The 25,157-nt window shown below is 46.0% G+C and overlaps 7 protein-coding genes across 7 annotated transcripts; 5 read left to right on the top strand and 2 right to left on the bottom strand.

The window, feature by feature from the left end:
• Positions 1 to 334: 334 nt before the first annotated feature.
• N7508_005252 (Zn(II)2Cys6 transcription factor) lies at positions 335 to 2,107 on the bottom strand (the record flags this gene model as incomplete). The annotated part of the gene is made up of 1 exon (XM_058463318.1): positions 335 to 2,107. One exon carries the CDS (start codon positions 2,105 to 2,107, stop codon positions 335 to 337), a length of 1,773 nt encoding a protein of 590 aa, XP_058319796.1.
• A 384-nt stretch (positions 2,108 to 2,491) lies between these two features.
• Positions 2,492 to 3,840, top strand: N7508_005253 (Gfo/Idh/MocA family protein; the record flags this gene model as incomplete). The annotated part of the gene is made up of 3 exons (XM_058463319.1): positions 2,492 to 2,522; positions 2,663 to 3,193; positions 3,260 to 3,840. The coding sequence occupies 3 exons, from the start codon at positions 2,492 to 2,494 to the stop codon at positions 3,838 to 3,840; spliced, it is 1,143 nt and encodes a 380-aa protein (XP_058319797.1).
• An 833-nt stretch (positions 3,841 to 4,673) lies between these two features.
• N7508_005254 (MFS transporter) lies at positions 4,674 to 6,510 on the top strand (the record flags this gene model as incomplete). Its single annotated transcript, XM_058463320.1, has 3 exons — positions 4,674 to 5,139; positions 5,191 to 6,119; positions 6,175 to 6,510. 3 exons carry the CDS (start codon positions 4,674 to 4,676, stop codon positions 6,508 to 6,510), a joined length of 1,731 nt encoding a protein of 576 aa, XP_058319798.1.
• A 1,649-nt stretch (positions 6,511 to 8,159) lies between these two features.
• Positions 8,160 to 9,224, top strand: N7508_005255 (uncharacterized protein; the record flags this gene model as incomplete). The annotated part of the gene is made up of 1 exon (XM_058463321.1): positions 8,160 to 9,224. One exon carries the CDS (start codon positions 8,160 to 8,162, stop codon positions 9,222 to 9,224), a length of 1,065 nt encoding a protein of 354 aa, XP_058319799.1.
• A 1,326-nt stretch (positions 9,225 to 10,550) lies between these two features.
• Positions 10,551 to 11,492, top strand: N7508_005256 (DUF3632 domain-containing protein; the record flags this gene model as incomplete). The annotated part of the gene is made up of 1 exon (XM_058463322.1): positions 10,551 to 11,492. One exon carries the CDS (start codon positions 10,551 to 10,553, stop codon positions 11,490 to 11,492), a length of 942 nt encoding a protein of 313 aa, XP_058319800.1.
• Positions 11,493 to 21,855: 10,363 nt separating this feature from the next.
• Positions 21,856 to 22,087, top strand: N7508_005257 (uncharacterized protein; the record flags this gene model as incomplete). The annotated part of the gene is made up of 2 exons (XM_058463323.1): positions 21,856 to 21,941; positions 21,985 to 22,087. 2 exons carry the CDS (start codon positions 21,856 to 21,858, stop codon positions 22,085 to 22,087), a joined length of 189 nt encoding a protein of 62 aa, XP_058319801.1.
• A 1,622-nt stretch (positions 22,088 to 23,709) lies between these two features.
• N7508_005258 (uncharacterized protein) lies at positions 23,710 to 24,798 on the bottom strand (the record flags this gene model as incomplete). The annotated part of the gene is made up of 2 exons (XM_058463324.1): positions 23,710 to 24,380; positions 24,447 to 24,798. The coding sequence occupies 2 exons, from the start codon at positions 24,796 to 24,798 to the stop codon at positions 23,710 to 23,712; spliced, it is 1,023 nt and encodes a 340-aa protein (XP_058319802.1).
• Positions 24,799 to 25,157: the final 359 nt, after the last annotated feature.

Below are 25,157 nucleotides of genomic sequence, written 5' to 3' on the forward strand. Positions count from 1 at the left end.
TTAGTAGGCGATCGTATCCAATTGTGGAATAAACCAATTCCCGGGTTGGTAGCCGAACGACATCTTGGCGGATATCCGGATTTAAGTTGGATATGCCGGAGATCCATAGTTGAAATTCCAAGGCCCACATTGCATTTGTAGATAGATCCCGGACATAAATAATTAACCCGAGTCAGAGGGCTGATGATGAGAGTAGGAATTCAAAGTTAGTGTTTGGAATGGAGGCAGAATGGGAGGGAGACTACCTGGACTTTAAATCCACAAGGAACGCAGAAAGCCATTTTAAAGCCTGCTAACTCTCACATAAAATCCGTAGCCAATATAGTCGGTCAATTTATACTAAGCTCAAAGCATCACTTAATGGGACAACGTATCTCTCCCAGTCATTTAAAGCCGCGATAGACGCTTTTTTCTGCTTGAAAGACTTCAATAGATCAAAGTCCCGAGATTTCCAAACCTGCTCAATAACCGCGCGCGTGCGAGACACACTCGAGACACTATTCTTGGCCATCCGAGCGAGTAACCCTAGAACCAGTCTTCTCCCATCTGTCACAGATCCAGTCTCTGGATCTATCCAGAGCTCAAAGTCAAGGGGATCCAGTTCTACAGCGGCGACGAAGAGAGGCCAGATGACGTGACACGCTGATTCTAGAGCTAGTAATTCAATGACATCTTTCAATATCATCCGGATGTATGTCTTGATCGTGTCTTCTGCTGGGTGCGCGCCATATAATGCGCATTTCAAGTAGACAATACCAGTGAGCCGTTTCAGTTCGGCGATTTTGTGGATAGTCAGATCTTCCTCTTCGCCAGTATGAGACTCTTGTCGAAGTGTATCTAGCTTGTTGCTCAACGCAGCAGCTTGAGTACTGAAAGACATCTGATCCTCATCTGAAACCATAAGTCGTCGAGACCGACTCAGATCCATGACAGCGAATATAATTGAGACAAGGGCCGGACTGCAGCCCATCCAAGGATTTATGGTTGTATCATCTTCGTGCCAATAACTCGGACCAAAAAGGTCTGCCTTTGCGCACGCAGTTCGGCCCATGACATCTTGGAATGCAAAAAAAAGTTCCGTAAACGATGATACTGGGTCTTGCGGTATACATTGACTTTCGGTTTCATTTTTCTCCGTTAATAAACGTTGCTGTCGTCTCCTTAGTCGAATTATATCCTTCGCTCCTTGCAGATGGACAATCCACTGTTTATCACAATCATCAACAATGTCGAAGAGACAGAGGAACAAGACGATGACCAAGATTTCAGGATCTTCTGCAAAAATGGAAGTGGGGTTGAGATTGATTCGTTTTCGGAAATCATTCAGAACTCGGGACTTCAATTGTAGGCTGATGTTGCTGTATTGGGGGTCGTATTGGGACCAATGGCACGCGGCCAGGGCTTGGATTGCTCGTAGGACTGTCGGCGAGGCTGATACACAGTATGGGAGAATGACAGATGCGAAGGGTGATTTTGAATTTGGGCTATGTACTGTTCGTGGGCATACTTGGTTGATGTAATAATCGAATAGGACTCGATTCCCTAGGGAGTCTAGGGATGGGAACAGGGAGAGGGATGATGGGAGGTGCTGCGTCAATGTCTCGTCCATCTCCAAAGACTGTTGAATGTAAGGCAATGGTGATGAGGCTGATAATGGTCTTGGACCACGAGGTCCTTGCTCGCCAATGACCATTTTGGCATTGAAAGCTGGCAAGAGATACGGTTCGGTGTGGTTTTCTTCCTCATCACAAAGCCGTTGGATAAGAGACATATCATTATTAAGAAATGCCCAGGTATCGACCCGTGGGGTCACAAGCCATATAGCCTCCTCCGGGAAAGCTGGACTGGATCCCGTTGGGCTTGGGGTCTGCCGGTTTTCAGATGAGTTTTTACCCCAGCGGCCAGATCTGCCAAAGGCGACCCCACGATAACGGTAATCGGATTCCCATTTCAGCTGGTAGTTGCTGGAGCATTGCAGGTCTTTCTGCCAACATCGAGTGCAGCTTGGCTTTTGCTCGTCGCATTTGACTTTGCTTCGGCGGCAGTTTGTGCAACCATGGTGGGAACGGACCGGTGCCTTGCCGTCTTTCCTTCTTTCTTGTTCCATTGCGTTTTGCGCCTTTCTGGCTTGATCGAATCTCAAGGCTGATTTTCATAAATTGCGTCCTTGATGCTCTGATGTCAACCCTGGAGGGTCCGGCAGGTCGATGCGATGACAGAGTTCAGAGTGGGGAAGTAATTGGCCAATCGGTATATTCAGAGTGGGTCTTGGCTGGCTCTATAGTATCAGGCTGATTCAGGCTGAATACAGTGTACCAAGGTGCTGTGAGACCAGCGATCGGCATTTCAAGGGAACCTGGGGGGTTAGCAGGCTTCTTATTCCCCGCATATTCAATTATAAGATCCCTTAATCCCAATTGTAAAAGTCGACTCTTTTTGCGTTCACATTACCCGACTTCAGAATTGGTATTACGGCCTTTCAGCATCAATCATGGTTTTCAATCTTCGATGGGGCATTCTCGGTCAGTGTCTCTTCCGCTTAGGCTATGCCAATTTATATGGACATACTGACATCTATTTACCGCAGCCACTGGCGGAATCGCAGAGAGCGAGTTCTCGATCAGCATCCGTTGCAGTACGATTTGACTAATTTTGCCAACAGCATTTGTGGAGGACTTGTTGCATGATCCAACTACAAGGGGGGTTACAGACGTCACGCATACTGTATCCGCCGTGGCATCATCTTCATCCAAGTCGTCAGCCGATTTATTCGTGGAGAGGCTTCAGATTCCCCAACCATGCGCGACATACGGATCCTACGCAGAGGCCGTCAATGATGCCAACGTTCAAGCAATCTACGTTGCTACACCACACTCACACCACTTCCAACATGTGATGCTGGCACTAAAAGCCGGTAAGCATGTCCTTTGCGAGAAGGCCTTTACCGTCAACGCAGCTCAGGCCAAAATCCTATGCGAAACTGCACAGAAGAAGGGTCTTTTCCTGATGGAAGCTGTTTGGACTCGTTATTTCCCGCTGAGCATTGAAGTGCGACGTCTTGTGCAAACCGGGGTTATTGGTGAGGTCTTGCGTGTGGTCTCCGATTTGAGTATTGGAGCTGACCCTGAGACTGCCTGGAACGCCGACCATCGCATGGTTAACAAGAACCTCGCTGGCGGCGCGCTGCTTGACCGTTAGTATCATGCCATTTCCTATGAATACCGTGATCATAATGCCTAGTTCGCTTAACATGTTGCAGTGGGTGTTTACGCTCTGACTTGGGTCTTCCAAATCCTTTACCACACTCTGCCCCCATCTCAACGCAAAGCACCATCACAGGTTGTCTCTCACATGTCAAAGTTTGCTGGAACCGGAGCAGACGAAGACACGACTATGATCATCACATTCCCTACCACGACGCCGTCCGCCCTTCCTAATCGGACTTCACACGCTGTAGCAATGACAGCCTTTCGTGTTGCTACGGATCCAGACAACCGCGGCTCTGCTGGCCCCTCCATCCAGATCTACGGGACTACGGGTCACATCCAAATTTTCGGGCCTGCCTATCGCCCGGAGCGATTCCGTTTAGTACCAACTGGTGAATCGGGAGATGCATCAACCGTTCAAGATGTCAGCATGCCTGTTCCTAACGATGCGCGCGGTATGTTCTGGGAGGCTGATGAAGTTGCTCGCTGTTTGCGCGATGGGAAGCTTGAGAGCGAGGGTTTGCCTTGGGATGAGAGTATTGCTATTATGGAAGTCATGGATAAAGTTCGGCAGCAGGGAGATTTGACTTATCCTGCGCGCATTGAGTCAACGGAGTATCCCTTGGCTCTTTGAAGTATCGAGACAGTACAACAATTATATTATATGCATTGCTCTGTTGCAATACTCTTTTTTATTAAGAAACACGTATTCGTGAATCTCAGGCGGCGTAAACTCCAACGTATACGCGACTCTCGTAATAATTGAGACCAAGAGAAGAACATAAATACGGACAATCATGTTCAAAGTGTGTAATCGTAGTATGGATCAACCGCCTTTAGCTAAATTATTTATGCAGGGTCTATAACTCGACGTCATAGATCTTATAAACCCCAATAAAATAAGCAAACAGGAGTTCTCAGCGAGATAATAACGGCGTCGGACAACTGTGCGAGTAAATTCTTTCTCGGCCGAGGCTCCACTTACCGAAACGGGAAATGCGGGCCGAAATACCAATACTTCGAAGAGCCCCGAGTCGTTCGTTCATTTCTGCTCCTTCCCGAGCTACGGGGCTTAGTTGCGGGCTTGATTTAGCCAAGCAAAAAATTAGGTGGGAGTTACTTCCCTTTCAACATCCTGGGAAATCCTACATAACTTACGTATAACAGCGAAGCCGTGACTCAAGTTAAGCTCTCGGGCTTTGATGATCAGGCCCACAGGCTTGTCACCGACGTTGAACCGACTTGGGAAATCTGATTTATCAGCCAAGTGGGCCTTGGCCTCACAGAAGCATTAAAAGGAATGCATCTCCTTCTCTGCTTTTTTCCCTTTGTCGCATGCCCCGTCTCCAGAGACATCTCTGAACAATTATAATTATATCCGAGCGACAGTCTCAGATATCTATACATAACCGGTGAGAATACAACCCGGGAGTATTCAAAATTTCAGTCTAATCTTGAGGTTCCAAAATGCAGTCTTATCTGCAATTCCGACGGTTGGGCAATGCCGTCGACAGACAGCTCAATGACGTCCCCGAACGCGGCTCCGCTCCCCCCGTGAGCGAGACTCCCCGTGAAACAGGAGCTTCAACTCCGTCGGATCAGATAGACGACGATATCACCGAATCTGAATCGCCTCCACTTGCTCAAAAGCCGACACAGTACTCCGAGAAAACTGTTTTTGGCAGATCCCTTGCTGGAGTCGATATAAAGAAACAGCTCGATCCTAAGTCTCATATTTTCATTGTAGGGTGGGAACATGAAAATGATCCACTCAACCCTCGGAATTATAGTACCTGGAGTCGAATTGTTGCCACCTTGCTTGTCACAGCGTTAGCCTTCATTGTTGGGGCTGCATCGGCTATCGAGTCGGGAGTTTTGCCTCAAATCACGGAGTATTATGGCGTTAGTGAAGTTGTTGGATCGCTTGTTACTGGTAAGAACCAATCTCTTCACTACGCACTGATTGATAGCTAAAACTCTATAGGTATCTACTTGCTCGGCTTTGCCACCGGTTCTCTGGTCAGCGGACCCCTGTCTGAGATCCTTGGCCGCAATGCTGTGTACGCCGGTTCTCTTACTCTGTTCATGATCTTCATCATGGGCTCAGCCCTAGCTCCAAACATTGGTGCCCAGCTCGCCTTCCGCTTCCTAGCTGGCATCTTTGGCTGCCCACCATTGACCTGCGCAGGCGGGACCATTGCCGATCTATGGAATCCCCTTGAGAAGACACTTACGTTCCCAATGTACGCCATCCTGTCATTCGGCGGACCAGTCCTGGCTCCCGTGATTGCCTCATATATCGGACAAACAGGCGTTCTTTCCTGGCAATGGACAGCTTGGATCATCCTCATAGCCTCCGGTGCAATCATGGCTCTCATCATTCTATTCCAACCCGAAACCTACTCCCCTTTGCTCCTTAAATGGAAGGGAAAGCAACTACGCAAGGCAACAGGAGACAACCGCTTCCGCTCAGAAATGGACATGGAGAAAGTTCCACTATTCACTCGGATCGGTGGAGCATTGAAACGTCAGTTCCTCATTACGTTCCAGGAACCCATCATCCTCCTGATCTCCCTGTACATGACTGTCCTGTACATTGTGCTATTCACTTTCTTCGATGGCTATGCCTATATCTTCACTGATGTATATGGCATATCACAAGGTTTAACCAACATCACCTGGGTGGCAATGTACATCGGTATCATGCTTGCAGGCGTCCTCGCATTCCCAATCTACCACTGGACAAAGCGTGATTTCGTCGCAGCCGCCAAGGCAAAGAACGGCGCTGACCCAGCGACTGATCCTCACGCTTTGGACAATGTTCACACTCAACCTGAGATCAGACTTTGGTTTGCTATGGTTGGTGCGCCGTTGATTCCTATCAGTTTGTTCTGGATGGGCTGGACCGATTTTGTAAGTTCCTCTATCCCTCAGATATACTTTCAAAACATACTAATTGCGCATTCAGGCCTCCGTTTCAATCTGGTCGCCTATTATCGCATCGTCTTTCTTCGGCTTCGGCGCTATCTGCATTTTCATCAGTTCATACATGTACGTCATCGACGCATACGATATCTACGCTGCTTCCGCTTTGGGTTTCATGACCGTCTCGCGGTATTTTGCGGCTGGCGGTATGACAGTTGTTGGGATTCCATTCTACAAGAATATGGGTGTTCACTACACTCTTACGATTCTTGCGTGTATTAGTGCGATTATGGTTCCGGTACCGTATGTGTTTTATCGGTATGGAACTGTTATTCGAAAGTGGAGTCGGTATGCTGTTGCCGAGGAGGTCACAGCGTGAGCGTTTCTGGGGATATGGTAATTTGTATAGAATGTGTTCGTTGTTACTCGGAGAAAGCTTGGCACGTGCCAAAACGTTGCCTTTCCTGTCTATAGACAGGAAAGGCAACGCCACCCTCAAAGTAATACTAGAAGGAAGGGAGGTAATCAAGAAAGGCGAACATAGGAGGCAGGGCCGGGGTTAAATAGAATAGAAATTGTTTAAAAATTCATAGTAGGAGGGTCTTAGACAATAAATTACCCTATTTAGAGAGAAATGGTTTGAAAGAATAAAGATGAGGCTTCCGTATCGGAAGGTAATGCCAAGCCTTTTAGATTTCTTTGCGTAAACTATAGACCAATAAGGGATAATGCAAACAGTGTAAACTTGCTGGCTGTGGCCGACCCACTCTTTGCTGAGCACCTGAACTCTATACCTAACTACTTATAGGCTCGATATTGAATTAGCAATACAAAATAGAACACCCACATTGTTTCGCGGCGATAAAATGCCTATTCACTCGGTCCTATACGATCACGATGTCAGCAATAGGCATCTTCCCCGAGATACTTTTTGGAAGCTACCTATAATGCTAGATCTGCTTAGCTTCTCAAAGTTGCTCAACGAAGCAGCGAGAAGGTCAAAGCGGAAGCTTGACCCTCTAGACTATACAGAGACACTTCTGTCACTCCTTTATCGCCTTGTAGATGTCTCGCCACGAAGAAAACCCCCTACCAAGCCCGGAGGACTCTACGGGTATGTGACATATCTTGCGATGCTATCTATATGACGACGATGCTACCTAAGTACACTCGCGATGACAATTGGCTTCATGCCCACTCGAATTGCTCAAGTGGGGCCGGCTACAGCAATTTTGACTAGATTTTTAAAAGGCTCTACTTGAGAGTTTTGATTATTTTACACATTCTTGCAACGGTCAACAAGCTAGTTTGGTCATATCTGGTTGTTTATCGGTCCTTCGATTTATCGGAGGGGAACGGCTTGTTTAGATCTCTGAACTTCAGTCCAGCCAAGCTGCATCAACTATATGCTGCGTTCCATTGACCGAAGAGCAAAAGGTCATATTCGTGTGCCTACATTCGCTCAGACGATAGCTGCTTTCTAATATCGTCCACCGCAAATGCATTTGGGGAGAAGAAGAGAAGAGCTTTGCTTGAAAGCCGAATGGTCCTCTCCAAAGGCCCTCAAGGTAGCATCAAGTCATTCCTCTAGACCCCCATATTAGATCTAGACTTGGACTTAGAACTTCTGTTCAGCCAACTATATTTTTGTTTGTGGGGTGGTGACAAAACAAATGGCAGAGATATAACTTGCCTCTTTGGGCTAGTTCTCATGCTTTCGGTCTAGCTTCGAGAATCGACACCTTCCGCTTTGCGGATTGGCACTCATCTCTCTTTCCGCATCTCCCACCAAAAATTCCAGGTCTATGTCTTAGACATGTCATTGGTATTTGATCCCAATTTATCGGCGCACCTTCACAACCAGATCCTTGAACGGGCATGGATTGGAGCCGCACGAGATGCCGATTCAATCCCGTCCAAGACCTGGTGGGAAGAGTCCTCGCCTATCCCTTTCGATCTCGCATCTCAACACGAACAAAGAGTGATGAAGAAGTCGGCATATTGTGAGATTCTTACGTTTTGCTACCTATGAAGACGAATGCTTACGCGCCAACAAGATTCGATCAAGAAACCGAGCTTGCAGCTTTTGTCCCAGACTGGGAAGAGATGATTTGGTCCGATAGGGAACGGTGGCCATGGCGGCCATTACAAAATATTCTGCAAGTCTATCTAGATATGTTGGATGAGGGTAAAATAACAACATATTCGGATCGTCGGAAGGAATCTGAAGATTATTTTTTCGGGGCATTCCCTTGGGAGAGTCACCAACATACTGCAATAGACGTTCAGCGGGCAATTGGTGCCTTCACTCGTCTTCTTGATGCTATCGAGATTCGCCTCCTATCGAATTCGACGCATTCAACACACGACAGTGACCACAAACAGCCAAGCTTCGAAGGTATAGCTCTCCCATACTCGGAATCGGTTATGGAGGCGTCTTTTATAGAAGCGGACTCGTTTGTCAAATCGTTTCTTTCCGCTCTTCCTATCCGCCACCTCAAATTTCGCTATATTGCCCCTGGCATTCGACTCCAAACACCAATCGAATTTATAAATCAACCACTTGCTGACCGCCGCCATAATGTTCTGATTCCAAACTTATATAGTGCCGACCAGGAGAAATCTTCATTCCCTTTACTCTTATTCCGAGGAGAGAGAGAGAACAAGTCACCCTGGACTCGGCCCTGGTTTCCTGACGGGAAGGCAGAGAACATTCCCTGTGGTTTGTATCTTGAACCCACCGACAAAGATTTCAACTGGGAATCTGGCAACCAGAGCCGACTGTTGCTGCCGTTTAGCATCGGCAGGAATGGGTTTGCTCGAAGTAGCAATGGTATTCCATTCAAAATTGCTAGGTGTCCGGGAACCGAGTGGCCTGATCAACTTTACCACGAGGATTTGTTCAGTGGCTACAGTGGCTATTTACCTTGGGACTCCCGCAGCTCGTATCTACACAAAGTTTTGGAAAGTTGGGCTGAACGGGTGGAAATGGGTGATTGGCAGGTGGACGAAGACGGCGTTGTCGGTGGTATTGACAAGTTTAAGGAGGCTGACACTGAAGAGCATTGGAGAGAATATTTTATTCCTTGGTGAGATCGTTTAATAATAGTGGAAGTTCACTTGACCTTTCGGTTAATTTCCGCAATTGGGGAATTATAAGCTAGAGACATAAGGATCTATGTTTGCCAGAAATCTATCAGGCGCGTATATAGCCCATGATTTGTAGGACTGGATAGCTTTAAGACATCTAAAGACATGCCCCGGCATAACAATTTCCGGCACCACGGTAGTCGGCAGTGCTTCCACAGTATCCCGCAGTTGAGCAACAGTCTTCAAACTGAGTCCCAACACAAGTCTTATTCCCCAGAAAAGAGGGACCACATTCACCGTTTAGGCTGAGCCCACCATTGGCACCATCACAGTTTCCTGAGTAGAAATCACCAGGACCACAATAATCTTCTCCGTCTCCGCAATACCCATAGATAGAGCAGCACCTGTAGACATGGGAATTAGCCATCGCATCTTTCTGGGAAGTCAGACGAGTTAGAGATTGATCTACTCACAATCCGAAGCTAGGATTAGTACATGTCAGGCCTCCCCAAGACGGGCCACATGTACCGTTGGTGGTGGCGACAGTCGTTTCGCATGCACCAGATATGCAGTTACCTGGACTGCAGTAATCCGATGCGGTACCGCAGTAACCACTAATGGAACAGCAGCTATTCGCAAGTCAGCATCTCAGAAGCCTCCAAGGTAGTGAGTGATACTGTGTTTACCTGTCATCTCCTGGGCAAACGGAATTTCCGTTCGAAGGACCACACGTACCAGCAACCGGTGCAACACAGATCGAGTTGTCGAGCCAAAGGATGGTGCAATTATCCCACAGCTGCTTCGGTCAATATTTAACGGACTTTTTCAATCGGGATACTCACGAAAATGTTCAGCGATTGCAGAATATTGATCGCTGAAGCAAAGACGCTACGTGAGTGGCAGACCACTGCTAAAACTGCGGCTACGATACAAAACTCATGTTACTGGTCATTTTGCGGAGATCAATGTGAGACTGGATTTCTTTCCTAGGCATACGCCAAGGTGCAGGTGGTTGGCGTCCAGACCAATATGAATTGCCAGGAGGGTGAAGTCAAGACACTTTGTTGCGCTCCTAGGACCAATACCTAGTGTCTCGTTCGTCCATAGAAGGGGCAGTTGAGCCCAGTCGGGCTACTCTGCAGAGGTCAGCTTGGGGTCACGACACAAAAATAGGATGCATATGTTTCGAGATATGCCGATGGAACATGGGGAACTGGGTGCTGAGGCTCTGCGGTATGTGACGTCATTTACAGGCATTCAAAGGCAACAAACATTAAGACGCCCAAGACCGCAGTTCAAGGCTAGCAGATCAAAAAGTGTTTGATACAAATGACAACCATTCTCGATATCCCCGGCAGCAACCCGCCAAATCCCTTCACCGCGCCCATCCAAGCCCTTCTTACTACCAACCTTTCCTTGACACCAACGCCAGCACTACATAAAACAGCTGCCCACCTTGTTGTCTCTATCACTTCCTCTCCGGATCCGGCTCACGCGCTTTGGACACTCTGGGATGCCTTTTTCATGGCCGTCGTCACCTCTTCAACTTCACACGACCCTCACCTAGCCCTCCTCGACGCGCTTCGTGCGCAGCCGGAAACGCAGACTAACAACATACCTTCAAGAATACATGCAGAACGACAACTCCGTAACTACAACAGGGTCAATGGAAATTTACACTGGCAGGTACTGCCGCGCTTTGACGCTCAATGGCGCGACGTCCATGACATCCTTGAGGCCTGGCGCGACTGGGACGGTGTGCGTGACTCAAATGCGAAAGACAACTCCACTTTCAGTAACTTGAGCGACAGCGGCGGCAAGTACTTCCTTCGCTTCTGCAGTTTTCCGGCTGCGCTGCTCAGAGCGACCAGGGGCAAAGGCGAGGTGCATCCTATATGGGTCTTCAATGCATGCCGCAAGGTGTTGGAGAGCCAGTGTCCTCGGTCCGGCAAGGCCAAGGCACACAGAATGACACCGGAGCAGCTTTGGGTGCTGGATGTTCGAGTAACAGCGATCTGGATACGGGATGGGGCCTGGGCATTGTGGGAGGCTGACCACGAGGAGTTACAGCGACACTGGGCAGCGGCGTTAGATGACAAAACTGAACTGTGGCCGAAAGAGGATGGGTTGACCCGGGAGCGGTGGATACTGTGGGGCGGTAGGCTGCGGGTTTTAAGTACAGAAAATGGGATCTTGGATGAGGAGACTAGAGCGGTGGTTACAGAAGCTGTTGAGGTGGTTAGGAACATCGTTGAGGAAACATCGGCCTAAGAGTATGAGCCGTTACTTCTTACAAAAAAGGTCTTTGAGGCACTTGCATGGACTATTCAAACCAAGGTGCTGCTTCATGCATATTATGAACTCCGTTATTCTTGTTTGCTTTTGTAATCTAGGTGACGGTAAAACTGCCGCCTCGGGAAGTGATCAGCTCCCAGAGCACAGGGTGAGTTAGTCACCCCGCCGCCCTGAGCGGCTCACGGAGCGACCATGAGCAGCTCACTGAGCAACCTGATCGCTCACCCCAATGCTCAGGCTGATCGGCCCATGCAATCTCATCTTGTTTCTCCGTTCTTTCAAATGCTCCGACAATAACCGCTCTATTGCGTACTTGTTCCTGGGAGCGAAGGCTAGGAAATGGCGTATTCTCACGTTGCTATAGTAACTTCCTCTCAATCTTTGAAGTCCTAGTTGGTCGACTCAACCAGTCTTTCAACTTGTGCGAGAGATTGAACATCTCATCTTCCCTACAATTTACTATCCAATCTTTCCTTCACAACGCAGGCTCCGTCCGGCCGTCCGTTCAATAATCCTGAATATAAATTCCCTTATTGTCCCGATTCTCTATATTCGGGGCTGACTTAACCCTAGGACTATCGTACACTGCGACAATCGGGCAAAGATTTTCGCGTGCCCTGCTATAGGCCTCGAATATATTCACACGCCGTGCTACGCAAAATAGGGAAATAAATCATCGGTCTTAGTATAACGAGAAGTTCGCGTCATAGTCTATATTATGCTAGTGTTCCTAGGATCACTTCCTTTAGCCGATCCACTATAAGGTTGAACAGCTTTTAATTGGCCACGGCCAAGGGTCGAGAAGTTGCACTAATTAACGTATGTCGTCTTATTTTTATATTTCGTTGACTATAGAGCCAGAAACTATGCCGATCCTCTTATATTACGCTCTATAGTGCAATAGGCACAAGGAGACAATAAGGCCTAGAATATAAATAGTCCTAAGGATACCTTCTTTCTAGATTTCCTTGTATATTCTCTCAAATCTAGTCCCGCTCCAAATATCCTTGCTTTCACTATAGTCACACTAAATTATTAGAATTTCTGGCAGCCGCTAATAACGAACACCCCGCAAAAATGCCCTTCGATTTGTTCCGAAACCCAAACTATCGTTATAACGGAGCAACTCAACACCTTAGGAGGAAGTCGCGAAGGAGGTTATTATAGGCTCGAAAACAATGTGCCACAAGAAGAGCATATAGCAGAGGACGTAGGTAGGTTATATTAATAATAGTTGTTTCAACACCCTTTGATTTAACACGATATCTCTAGCAGCGGAAATTAGCCGGCTTTCCCTATCTATTTCGCCTGATATCTGTTAAAGCGATGCATTAGCCGCCGATAATTACCCCGATTACCCCGAGGAGGTTACGCTTTATCCTTCCTCTCGAGTTAGTAGTACTCCCTCCGTGACTAGCCTAGATAGACCTAGAACAACAAGAGTCTTCGACGTCTTTGAGGATAATCATACTAGGCAATGCGGTAAGCATAATCACAGTTAACTTCCTACAAACGGAAGGGAGCGAGCCTAGGCAGATATTAGCAATTCTTCCCCGAAGCGACACCGGTACCATAAATCAACCGCCATAAACGCAGCCAAGCGACAGGGAAGACGAGGGAGTCAACCAAAAGCCAAAAGTCCGTCATTTAAAAGCGAAGAGCGCGATATAGATAACTATCTCGCTAGGCTTAGGAATACGATCCGATATCTAAAGCGATTTTACAGCCTGGCCACTACTAAGGCCAAGTTCTCCGATAATCTTGCCGATACAGATATTCTCAAAGAAAATCTCGCGGTGCTTCAGCTTGCAACAAAGACGCTACAGCACGCTTACGGTATTATTGCAATAAGTACCATAGCACTAGAGTATCCTATCCGACAAGCTACAACTATACAAGCACGGCAAACTATCACGCGTAGGAAGTGGTCTGTCGAAGATAATAATCGATTAGTGAAGCTAAGAGACTCTCAGAAACTGCTATAGAGTCGTATTCGCGATTTATTCCCTAGGAGGACTCTAGGCGCAGTCAAACAACGTTATATCCGAGAGTCTTCTAAGCAGACCGGAACCCCTCCTAACACAAAAGACCATTCAAACCCCTATAATCAACATATAAAGTGCATATCGAATATCCGAAGAAGCCAGAGGCTAGGCCGACCCCACCAAATTAAGTATACAAGGAGTGGTGCCGAGGGCCATCGAAGATATCCCTCGCGTGCAGCAAAACATTCTAGTGATTTAAACGCACTAGGACTAGATTCCATCGACCCCCGACTTCGAAACCTCGGTAAAACCTAAGTTCGTCTGCTAAATATCCCGATGCCAAACTCGGTAATAAACTTTATGATCTAAGTGGCAAGGTCTTCGGTATTTGTGCAGCCTAGCTAGTCCTATAATATTCTAGGTCGGGAGGTTAGGCATATTGCAGTTGATTTAGGCACTAGAGCCATAGTTAACGAGTAGTTTCTGATTACACTTCCTAACCTATTGATATAGAAATCCGGAGAAAGACCTACGGATACTTGCATTAATAATTTTTCTCTCTAGTACGTGCCGTAACCACTACCAATCTCTATAAATTGCGTACAGTAGAGTTTTTGTTCACGGATGAATTTACAAAGTAAATCAAGAAGTACAAATCCAATCCGCAATAGATAAACTGCATTCCCTAAATAAGAAGACAACTTTTGGTGAGACTATCGTATATCTTGTGGAACAAGCCATATAAAGCGCAATTATATTAAGTAAATCTATGTAGCGTGCCTAATAGGGGAATCGGAAGACCCGAGAGAACCCGGCGTAAAGGACAAGTAGTTATTTGTTCCTAGGAACCCGAGAGTCCCTAGCAGCTTACCAAATCAGATAATAGATACCAATATTGTTTAAGCGACTTCTGTTTCCAATAGGTGTCAATATTCATGTGGTAACCCTTAGAATAGACACTTAAGTCGAGGGTTTAGAGGGTTTCAAGAGGATAGTTTTAATAAAACTAATTTGACGAATTAAGGAGTGGGTTTAATACTACTAGGGCCCTTTTGGACAGGCTTATTCATCGTTCGCTCAATTCCCCCTAGTTTCTGTACGGTATTCCGGGCAGAGTCGGGAGTACGGTGTTGTAACACGCCGAAGCTTATTTAGATAGACCCCGGAGATCGCTCAACCAATCTCTAGACCTTTTTCAATCAATCATCTGATTTTGTTAGATATATTTAGTACTAGCTAGTACACAAATTCCTTGTCCTAATATGATTCTTTACTATACACATTCGTTCAAGGACTCGGTAATAACCGACAATAATAAGTGGCTAGATATACTCCGCCCAATTCAATCGTTACGGTTAACATATATTATTTTGAAACGTACTCGTTATAGTGATACTAGGATAGAAATTTGGTAATATATATACGAGTGGCTATGTAACGCATCTGTGGTTTGTGTAAGAAATAGTTCTTTCATGACAATTTAATACCATATTATTAGTACAATATTAATTATAATACTACGAACCCTTATGCCAACCAATTCTTTATTGCGGGGTCTTATAAAGTGACTGAAATCTATGTATAACTAACTGCTCCTTCTATTAAATACCTTAATACTGCTGATATATTCGGATTAGGAGTATTTATGAACGCGAACGCCTATATATATATGTATCTATCACTAACAATGCTACTACATCGAGTCAGGATTTGCTTGGGAGCTTACACGTCGCTTATAACTTCATGACTCTGCAATCAAAGTATCATATACTAGGCAGGAGCGTGAAGCTAGATTTAGGAATTTATAGTGTTTTTAGAATTGGTACTCACGTCTTCTGTCCCTATATAAGATCCTTATTGCTCCCAAAAGAGTTTGATGCAACGTTGATGTAGGAGAGGATTAGGGGGTTATAAAGGATCTAGAGCAGATGATGGATCCCAAGGCAGTGAAGGAATGCTTAGTTTTACTGACGTATATACGTTCGACCGCAACGTGCTCAAAAGCGGTCGGGAGAGGAAGCCAAAAAAAAAAAAAAAAAAAGAAAAAGAAAAACGTATCACCGATATAACCGCCCTTATTTCCTTATTTTAGAGGCTATTGCCTATAAGCAAGACTATTTACACTATCACAAATAGCGACCGAATGAAATGTGGTCGAGACCTATTAGTGCCTAGCTAGTCTTCTCAATTTTTACAAGGAACGCTCAATGGTACCATAAATGAAGCATTAGCTTAGTGAAGTCCGCCCCTCGATTGTACAGTACTCTCAGAATCCAATAAAAAGACTGCCAATAAGCAATTCCGCGTTAATAAGTCCTACTTCGCCGGCACCGACCTTTTAGCACCTTCAAAAAACGAGTCACGCGAGAAGGGCTTATCAAAAAGTGCAACGCAGAAGGGAGACACTTTTCAAAAAGGCCTTCGAATACTCTACGCAATGCGACGCTAATATTCAGCTTATTGTACGGATAAGGAAGACCGGCTAGATCTTTACTTTGACTTCTAAGTCGGAAGGGTGGCCGCTATCTGTAAGTTAGCTAGTGTGTTAATCTCACTGTTGCTTTCAGTTCATTATTATTGACTACACTGACCGAGAAAGGACTTAAGCTACCCACTACCAATCCGAAAAACGACGGATGAACTTGCGAGGCAATACGAGAAACGCGGTACCTCTGTTGTCAAAACCAACATTCTAAGTTTAGATGACACCGACGAGCAAAGCATCGCAGAAAACAGCAATCTAGTTGTCCCGGCGTCATGATTTCTGATATGTGAGAATTAAGATTGATAATATGTGAAGGCTTATCGTGGGACAAATCAGGTATTAGCAAAATGTGATAGAACATGATCTGAATTTTCCCTAGGCCATATATAGTAACTAGGCCTAATCTATAGTAGACCGCAATCCACTTTGATTTTGATGAAATTACAAAGTTATCTAGCGAAGAGCACATTAGAGCCCTTTAGTCAGTCCCATCAGATAAATGCGTGGGAAGCCAGAAAATCCAAGCCTTTAAAGGTTCCTAGGAGATCAATGGCATCCAGGATCGCTATCAGGTCTCCTAGGAGCATGCTGTTAAGGTCCCAGAAACGGTACTAGTATTCCTAGGAGTCTATACACTCCCAGGAACCTATGTCATATTTCCATTCCTAGGTGCCTTTTGTCAGGGACAACAACACATCAAGCATAGTTCACGATCCTATATCCAAACCGTGATCCTAGCACAAGAACTAAAGTTCCTAGGAGTCGGGTGGCTCGATGCCGGCAATAAGAATTCCTATTCGCGTAGCTAAGTATTTTAGAAAGAGATCCCCTTTTCAAACCATGTCACTAATTTCAATCTCTTCACTTTGAAGTTAGCTTTTACTTATATCCGCATAGTGCCATCTCAAGTTCATAAACCTCTGCGAACATGCCGCTTTTGGGACTTCTATTGGAAATCCTTCTCTGGATTGGCAAGTCCCTAGACAAGAAAGACCTTCGAAGTCTGTGTCTTACGTCTCGAGACTCTAACGTCATCTTCAGAAAGTGCCTATTTGATTGCATTAACTTCTACGACGCCCCGCCAATTCATTGGGCAATCAAACATAGAAGCTTAGGCATCGTCTAGCACTCTCTTGTTTGGGAAAAGGCAAATATCAACCAAAATTTCTCTGGCCTTACACCGCTCATGCTAGCTACAAAGTTGCGGTACGCAGACGCTGTTGATTTGCTCTTAAGCCATTATTCAGTGAGAGTCATACAGCGTAACAATTTAGGAGAAAGTGCCTTCTCGATAGTAGTTCTATATAGGTACGTCAGAATTGTCGAAAGTCTCGTCAATATACAGAAAATTGATCTCAATAACCAATCCCTAGACAGAAATACGCCTATTATAACCGCGCTAACTTGTCGCTATACTTATATCTTCTAACTTCTCTTGTCTGATATACGGACAAATGTCAATATCTGCGATCATTATGGCCAAACCCCACTATATATAGCGGTAGAAATTGGCGACTATAGGGCAGTTCAAATGCTTGTGCGAAACCCGCGGGTTTATGTCAACTATTTCAACCACCGACAAGAAACTCCGTTGTTTTTGGCTGTCAAAGGATACGGTCGTTTTCTTCCTATCAATAAAAGGTTGCTTATCGTTGAAGCTTTGCTTCTAAGTCACTATATTAACCTTAACTACTAAGACGAGAATAGACGCACCGCAATCTAGTATACGGTAGATAATTCCGAAGCAAAGCTAGCTGAACTACTCCTACAACAAATAAGTCTAGACCTAAATTGCGCTGACAAGTTAGGCCAAACACCTTTAGCAAATACTGCCGCAAATAGCTCCTTAGCATTGGTCAAAATTCTCTTCCGATAGCCGGGGCTTTATATAAATCCTCAATCTACTAATATATTACCACCACTTTGGTCGGCATATCGCGCAGGATAGTTTTCAATAGTGGAATTTCTCCTCCAAAATTTAGCCGACATTAACCAAAAAAGCCTATTAGGGACGTCGCCACTTCAAGTCGCAATCATTATAGAGCATCTCGACATTGTGCGCCTCCTCCTCACCTACGAAGAAACTTTGTTAATCAATAACCAAGGCCGTCACTCCTTCACTACGCTTATGTTCGCGTTAGCTCAAGGAAAGTCGGAGTTTGTCAAAATACTATTGGATTATCCCAACATAAATATGAATGCGGTGGACGATCAGGGAAGGACATCTTTCTGGTGGGCTGCGGCTAGTGGGCATTATAAGGTTGTACAGCTATTGGCCAGTCAGCGTGATATCAAAAAGCGACTAAAAGATTCAAATAGCCAGACGGCATATGCCATTGCCAAGGAACGCAACTATGGGCATGTCAAGGTGTATTTACGAAGCTTCTAAACTTCAGCTAGTTTAATAAAAGATATTTCATTTGATACGGTACCAACCCGTTAGTACACCGGCGGCGATTCTCTACGTGCAATACTGTAATACATATAGTAGGCTCTTTTTTTGCGGCCTATTGGCTACTGCTTATCGTTATCTATAACTAACTACCAAATCCAGCGTATTAGTTTCTTGTGCTAATGCACTTCTTGACCACTTCTTGACCACTTCTCGACTATCTACTAGCCAATTAATTTGCCTAGTATTTCATATCAATCGATTATGTTAAGTGCTAGTAAATCAATTCATAGAAAGCGTTAACGCAAATGAACGATCTAGAGGTTAGGCAGTCTGCCGCCCATCACTCATTAGTCTGTTGTTGACATGTGTTATTGACCGTGTGTTGTTGACCATATGTTGTTAACCGTGTGTTGTTGACCGTGTGTTGTTGACCGTGTGTTGTTGATCGTGTATTGTTGAACGTGTGTTGATTCATCGCTATTTGATAACCGCCGTTACGTTTTCAACTGTACTTTTGCCCAACGTTTCTTTAATAAGAATAGTTCTCTTATTCGCCTCTTTTAACTATCTACTTGATATACAGACTGAACCGTGAAAGTAGTGTTATATGCGACTCCGTCTATACGTTATCTACGCAATATTTCATCTTCACCAAGTATATTTAGTGTGACTAAACGAATTTTCGGAAAGGCCATAAAGCTACAATGTGAAAGACTATCTAGAAGTTTTCTATATAATAGATGTATTGGATCGGACTATTGTTCAATTGATATATCTAGATAAATGAATATTATGCCGAGGATAAGGCGGAATGCCACTCACTCAAGGCCGAAGTTAGTATGCTAGAAGATATTGAGTGTTTTTGAGCAATCTGCCTCTTACCACTTCTTACTCAATTCATAACCTTTTGTTATTAACCGTTTGTTGTTACATATATAGTAGCTAAGAAGAACGAGTAGCTTCTCAATCATATGATCGCCCCGGCGTTTGTCTTCTGGCTTAGTCTGTGCAGACAAAAAGTCGAACACACTATATATATGCATTCTTTCCCTCGCGGTGATATTATCGTACCTACTTAGTAGCAATTGTTTAGCGAGGTGTATTTTGGCTGAGAAAGCGGTCCTTGTTCCTAGGAACATATATTCGGTTCCTAGGAGACTAAGTGCTCCTAGGAGCTCAAACATCTGCCCTACGAGCCAAGGGCGTTTTGATTATCGCCATCAATGTCACTACAAAACCCTATGCATCACGAATTCTGGTAGCGTAGAAGGAATCCTATAAGGGCCCAGAGAAATTTCTAGTGATATTTCTTTTAGCCGCCACAGCGCTAGTGGCCCCAATCTAGACTAGGGCGTCGACTATATAGCGGGCTTTTACTTATGCTATATACCTAAACTTGAAGGAAGGGCGGGTACGATAATAGACACAAGCCAACATAGTATCTACGTAACAGAGCCTATACGCTAGGCTAGGGTTAGGTTAGTATCCGTTATAATTGCCTATTTGTGAACGAGTTGTCAAAGCTATACGCGGGCAAGTATCTTAATCAATAGGGAACAAGTCGTGGTCTACAAATCGGTGTCGAGAAAGAAACGGTTCACTTGATGAACAGGGTTTTTCCGGGAGCAAATAAGGACAATTAGATCGGTCGTCTTTGCCATCACAATTTTTGCATTACAAAATAAGCCGAAAGTTCATTGCAGAGTCGTCCATTCTTGACTGCCAACGCACTAGCCCTCATTCAATTGTCTTCATTGATGAGACTTTCGCTATTTTGAAGACCATATAAATTGGCCGAGGGGGAAGCACCTGTGAGGACGAAGAATGTATTTAACATGTTAAATTGGACGAATGAGGAAATTGTCATCACGATCTACTTCTTGTCCAGATGCATCCGTCCTAAGTCGCTCCGGGACCTGCTTCTACGTCGGGGGTACCATCGTTCTCTCAGCGCCATTGAACGTAAAATCATCTCTATACAGCTAGATTCGAAATTGGCTTCCACATTTTACACAGAGAAACTCTCTCAAACCCTAACGCCAAGCCGATGGTGAAACTACCTAGGCTCAATCAGGCTAGACTGCAGATCATTCCTGTGCGTCAGAATGGAAATGTAAAGTATCTGACAAGACCAATACACCGAAGCGTCGAATTTACGTCATTCGCAGCTGTCGCAACTCTTAGCACCTTGATTTCCCTCCCCACCACCACGAGACGAACACCCACGACACAAAATAGCTCCAAATCTGCCTTCCTCCACCCGAGAATTCATTCGCGATATGATCTTGAGCAACTCACTGACTACGGCCCAGATCGCTGATGCCGCAGAATGCAGCCCGCGTTCCGTCACCACCATCCGCAGCAATCTGCGGCAATTCGGCGATACCAGAGCGCCCTCTATTCGAGCAGGCCGACCGCGTAGTATCACTCCACTAATGTTGGAGGCTCTTTGCGACCATTTACTAGAAAAGCCCGGACTCTATCTCGACGAAATGGCGTTGTTTGTGTGGGATGAGTTTGACATATACGTAACCGCCTCCAGCATCAGAAGAGCGCTGATCTCTAAGAAATGGTCAAAGAAGACTTCGCGACAGAAGGCCAGGGAACGGAATGCCGATCTACGAGATTGTTTTCTTCACAATTTGTCCGAATTCCGGTCGTACCATCTAGTGTATATCGACGAGTCCGGGTGTGATAAACGGATTGGCTTCCGGAGAACCGGTTGGTCACCGCTAGGCATAGCACCGGTTCAGCTCTCTAAATTCCATCGCGATCAACGGTACCAGATACTGCCAGCCTACGCTCAGGATGGCATCGTCATATCCCGAGTGTTTCGGGGATCGACCGACGGGTCAGTTTTTGAGGATTTCGTTAAGGAGCTCCTGCAGTATTGTGGAAAGTGGCCGGAACCTAAATCTGTTCTAGTGATGGACAACGCCTCTTTTCACCATTCTGACCGGATAGAGAAAATGTGTTCCGATGCAGGTGTGAAAGTAATGTACCTGCCTCCCTACTCACCAGACCTAAACCCCATCGAGGAGTTTTTTGCTGAGCTCAAGGCGTTTATCCGGAGGCATTAGGCATTCTATAAGGATAATCCTGACCAAGGCTTTGATAATTTCCTAGAGTGGTGTGTGAGCTGCGTAGGCGCAAGAGAGAAAAGCGCAAACGGTCACTTTCAGCATGCAGGCGTCAAGGTCGATGAGATATGACAGATAAATTTTTAAAAAATTGTTATCGTTTGATCTCTAGAATATCTCAACTAAAGGGCGGGTAGGTGAAAACAATATTATGAGTGGTAGCAAGGCCATTCAGCAGAATTTCGTAGTATATATTAACTCTCTACATATCTCTATTTCAAAATTCAAGAACACTTATGTATGTTTTCGCCCACTGGGTGATCTCAGAGACGAAGCGGCGCGCTACTCCCACACTGATTCCCTGTTTTATAAAAAAGTCTGGGTCTTGATCACAATGGATCTACTGGAGATCAAGGCCATTGGCGAGTGCCAAGTCTCGCGCTTTGCGGATGTCGTCTTTGAGGTTGTCTCTACTTACCCGTGATTGCTGCCACTTACTATACTCCTCCACTGCCACATCAAGGAGACCAGGTATCTCAACTGGATCGGGTGTTGGAGCCTTCGATGCGATCGAAGAGCAAGATACTGGGTTATTTGTACCGGTTGCAACCGGCTACGATACCTGATTAGGAAGCACAGTGATATTAATTGGAGGGTACATCGATCCACTTGAAGTATTAGGATGGCTTTTGAGCTTTGTGGTTCGTTCGTTGTCCTCGGCATAGAGCTGTTCACGGAGGCTGTCTGGGATGTCGTCATGGGTTTCCAGTATACCGCCTTTCTCCACATATCGGACCAAACTCCTTAGCTGATGTGTTCGCAGCTTATAATGTCGTTTCCCCACGGGGTCTTTCCAGCAATATTGACCTTTATGGCGGCATGGCGGACCAGGACATCGCATCATTTGGTATACCTCTCGCCAAACCGAGGGCTGTCCAGAAGCGTCTTCAGCGTCAAGCTAGGCATCTCGATCGGTGAGCATCTGTTTGGTGACCGAGCTTTTCCCTCGTTTGTCGTATCTCGATTGAGGCGGGGAGCTATCTTCCATATATCTCACAGATATTTGAAGCCGGATTGTCTTGCCAAGACGGCACAGGCCAGCCCACATTAGCAACTGCCTTTCTATCTCAGTCCAGTCTATATTAGTCCCCTCAAACCGTTTCGTCAAATCCCGTTGAGACCGATCATTTACAGAGGCCACCACGGTCGTATCGTCTGGTCTGACCCGTCGGTCGCGGCTTATCTTTCCGCGTAGAATTCTATCGGCCTCCCCCTGGATCCTTGGCCAGGAGAAGCTGGGCAATTGAACCAGATCTTGTTCCGTGTCCTTTGCTACGACTCGCCTGTTTAGCGTGACTTTCCACTCGATCCTGTACTGGATACATTCTTGTGGCTGTTCCTCCGGGGCCCCTTCATTATCATGTTCTACCATATGTAAGAAGCCTACTGGATCAGGCTGTGCATGGTGTAATGGGGGCGAGCTTTCATCCGGTGCTTGCGAGGGGTTAGGTGAAAAGAAACCCATATTCAAAGATGATTCGTGGTCAAAACAACCGGGAGTTGGGGCATATGATGGGGTTCTATCCCGCAACCGGAGGAAATCATTTTGGGTATCTTCATCGTCCGGCACAGAGAAAGCCATGCCACCTAGGCAGCGAATGCGCCCGAATAGCCTAGCTATAACACCATCGAAGGTCAGCCTGAACAGAATGAGACCAGGGAGGGATGGAAAGAGGATTGCGGCTGACAGATTGAGCAAGTGGATGAGCAAGAGCATGAATATGTCGCCAGGCCAGGCTAGCATTCCTAAAGTAAATAATGAGCGTTGGTCCTATACTGTATGTACTGTAGAACAGCGTTCGGCCAAAAGACGTGGGTGTACGCGGGTGGTTTGAGGTCTGTCCTAGGCAACGGGCTCTGGTGGTTTGGTTTGTTTGCATGGAAGTCGACTGCTCCAGACTTTGGTTCCTGTGGATCTTTACACCGAGTGTCCCGCCCTAGCAACGATGGCTTGTCCATTTCCACTTCCACCATCTTCCACAACCTTACTTTTTCAGACTTGATGGACCATGACGATTAGTAACTATTGGCTAAACCCACCAACGCTAGGGGTGGAAGCTAAGCATTAGGAGGCGCATCAACGTCAATTCCTCGTGCACGTTGTTCGCAAACACAGATTAGATATTCACTTGATAAAAATCATCGTCAGAAATAGGCATTGAAAGCCACGCGGATATGTACACACCAATCACTTGGCCCCGAACGTCGCATTAATTGGGCCATCATTCACGCCAACCTGAAAGCCAGAGTTGTGGTTTCCGAAAGTGATGTTTGTATAGTGATCTCCTTCCTTTAGAACATTGACAATTTTTGTCTCTTGTTCCACCTGCTGGGGAGCAATTCGATACAAAAGGTCTTTGGCATACGCAGCTGCAACCATGGCCGCATACCCCTGCCAGGCTTTGTTCTTATGCGAGTCGGCATAGTCGCAGATGCCTCGGATCACTAGACAAGGAAAGTGGTTTATCAACCCAGCTGCTTCCATTTCAAAGCACAGAACGTCTTTTTGCGCAACCAATTTGTCTCGAATCAAAGCGTCCTTCATGAGTTGGTTGGCTGAGGCAATAAGGCCGTAATGAATGGCCGGGTTATCATCCTCTTCGGTGCGGGGAGATCGTGGAACTAGGCAGGATGGATCTTCACCGCAACTCAAAGTGCAAGTTAAATCGCCGTCCACGGGATAAACAACCTGACTTCGGTACAGCCGATCACTAGCTAGATCTAGGCGCTGATATTTCCTTCGTAGTCGCGGCTTCTTCTCGAGGATCTTATAGACTGCTTCATTAAGTTGGTTTCCTTCGCTCTCATACTGGGCTTCGAGTCCATTTACAGCTGCGCGTAGAACGGTGGGTGGCTGATCTAAAAAGCCCGTGGGCTAGAAGGCTTGGCCTTGGATCGTCTTGCCAAAATCATACTGAAGGACACCGCCCTGGCTATTGCGGGGGATGCTAATCGCAATATCTCCTAGGCGGATATCATGCTTCTGGCTTGGCGCGCCGCCACCGATGCCGACCATAAGGCCGATACGGATATTCGGAAAGCTATGCATCATGTCTTCTGCCACCCGAGCTGCCGAATTCGTGCCGTATTCTCCCATGGGTAAAACGGAAATCACCAAATTGTGTTTCCAAACTCTTCCCAAAGTGTAGTCAGTTTTGTTGTGGGGTGGCAGATACGCTAGGGGGTCATGCTTTTCGTCGAGGAACGCTTGAGCGGCAACATATTCAGTGGTGATGGCGCAAATCCAACCGACAGTGTAATCTTCTGGGTTAGACATTACGAGGCACGAGTGGGACTAGTGAAATGGTTGATATAGGATACCAAGCTGGAAGCCACCAGAGAAGAGCAAAGAGGCCGTTGGCGTTGGTATGCAGATGGCTAGGTTTATAGCAGCGATGTCTTTTGGGGGCGCCAAAGGGACAGAAAGAAGAGAAGGTCAATCTCTGGTTAGCCTTACCTACTGCCTATTCAATGCATTAATTAACGTGTCATTAAGTTGATAGCCGCATAAGACTTGCCTATAAATAGTCCAGGTCAGGATTTTGGGTGGGGTAGGGCGGTAATACCCCGATATTGACTGGCTGAGAGACGGGCACATTGACATTTTTGCTAAGCTAGCGCGGTACATCGCGTTTG

Source organism: Penicillium antarcticum (genome assembly GCF_028974205.1).
Source record: "Penicillium antarcticum strain IBT 31339 chromosome Unknown utg000005l_segment0_segment0, whole genome shotgun sequence".
NCBI classification, from domain to species: Eukaryota; Fungi; Ascomycota; class Eurotiomycetes; order Eurotiales; family Aspergillaceae; genus Penicillium; species Penicillium antarcticum.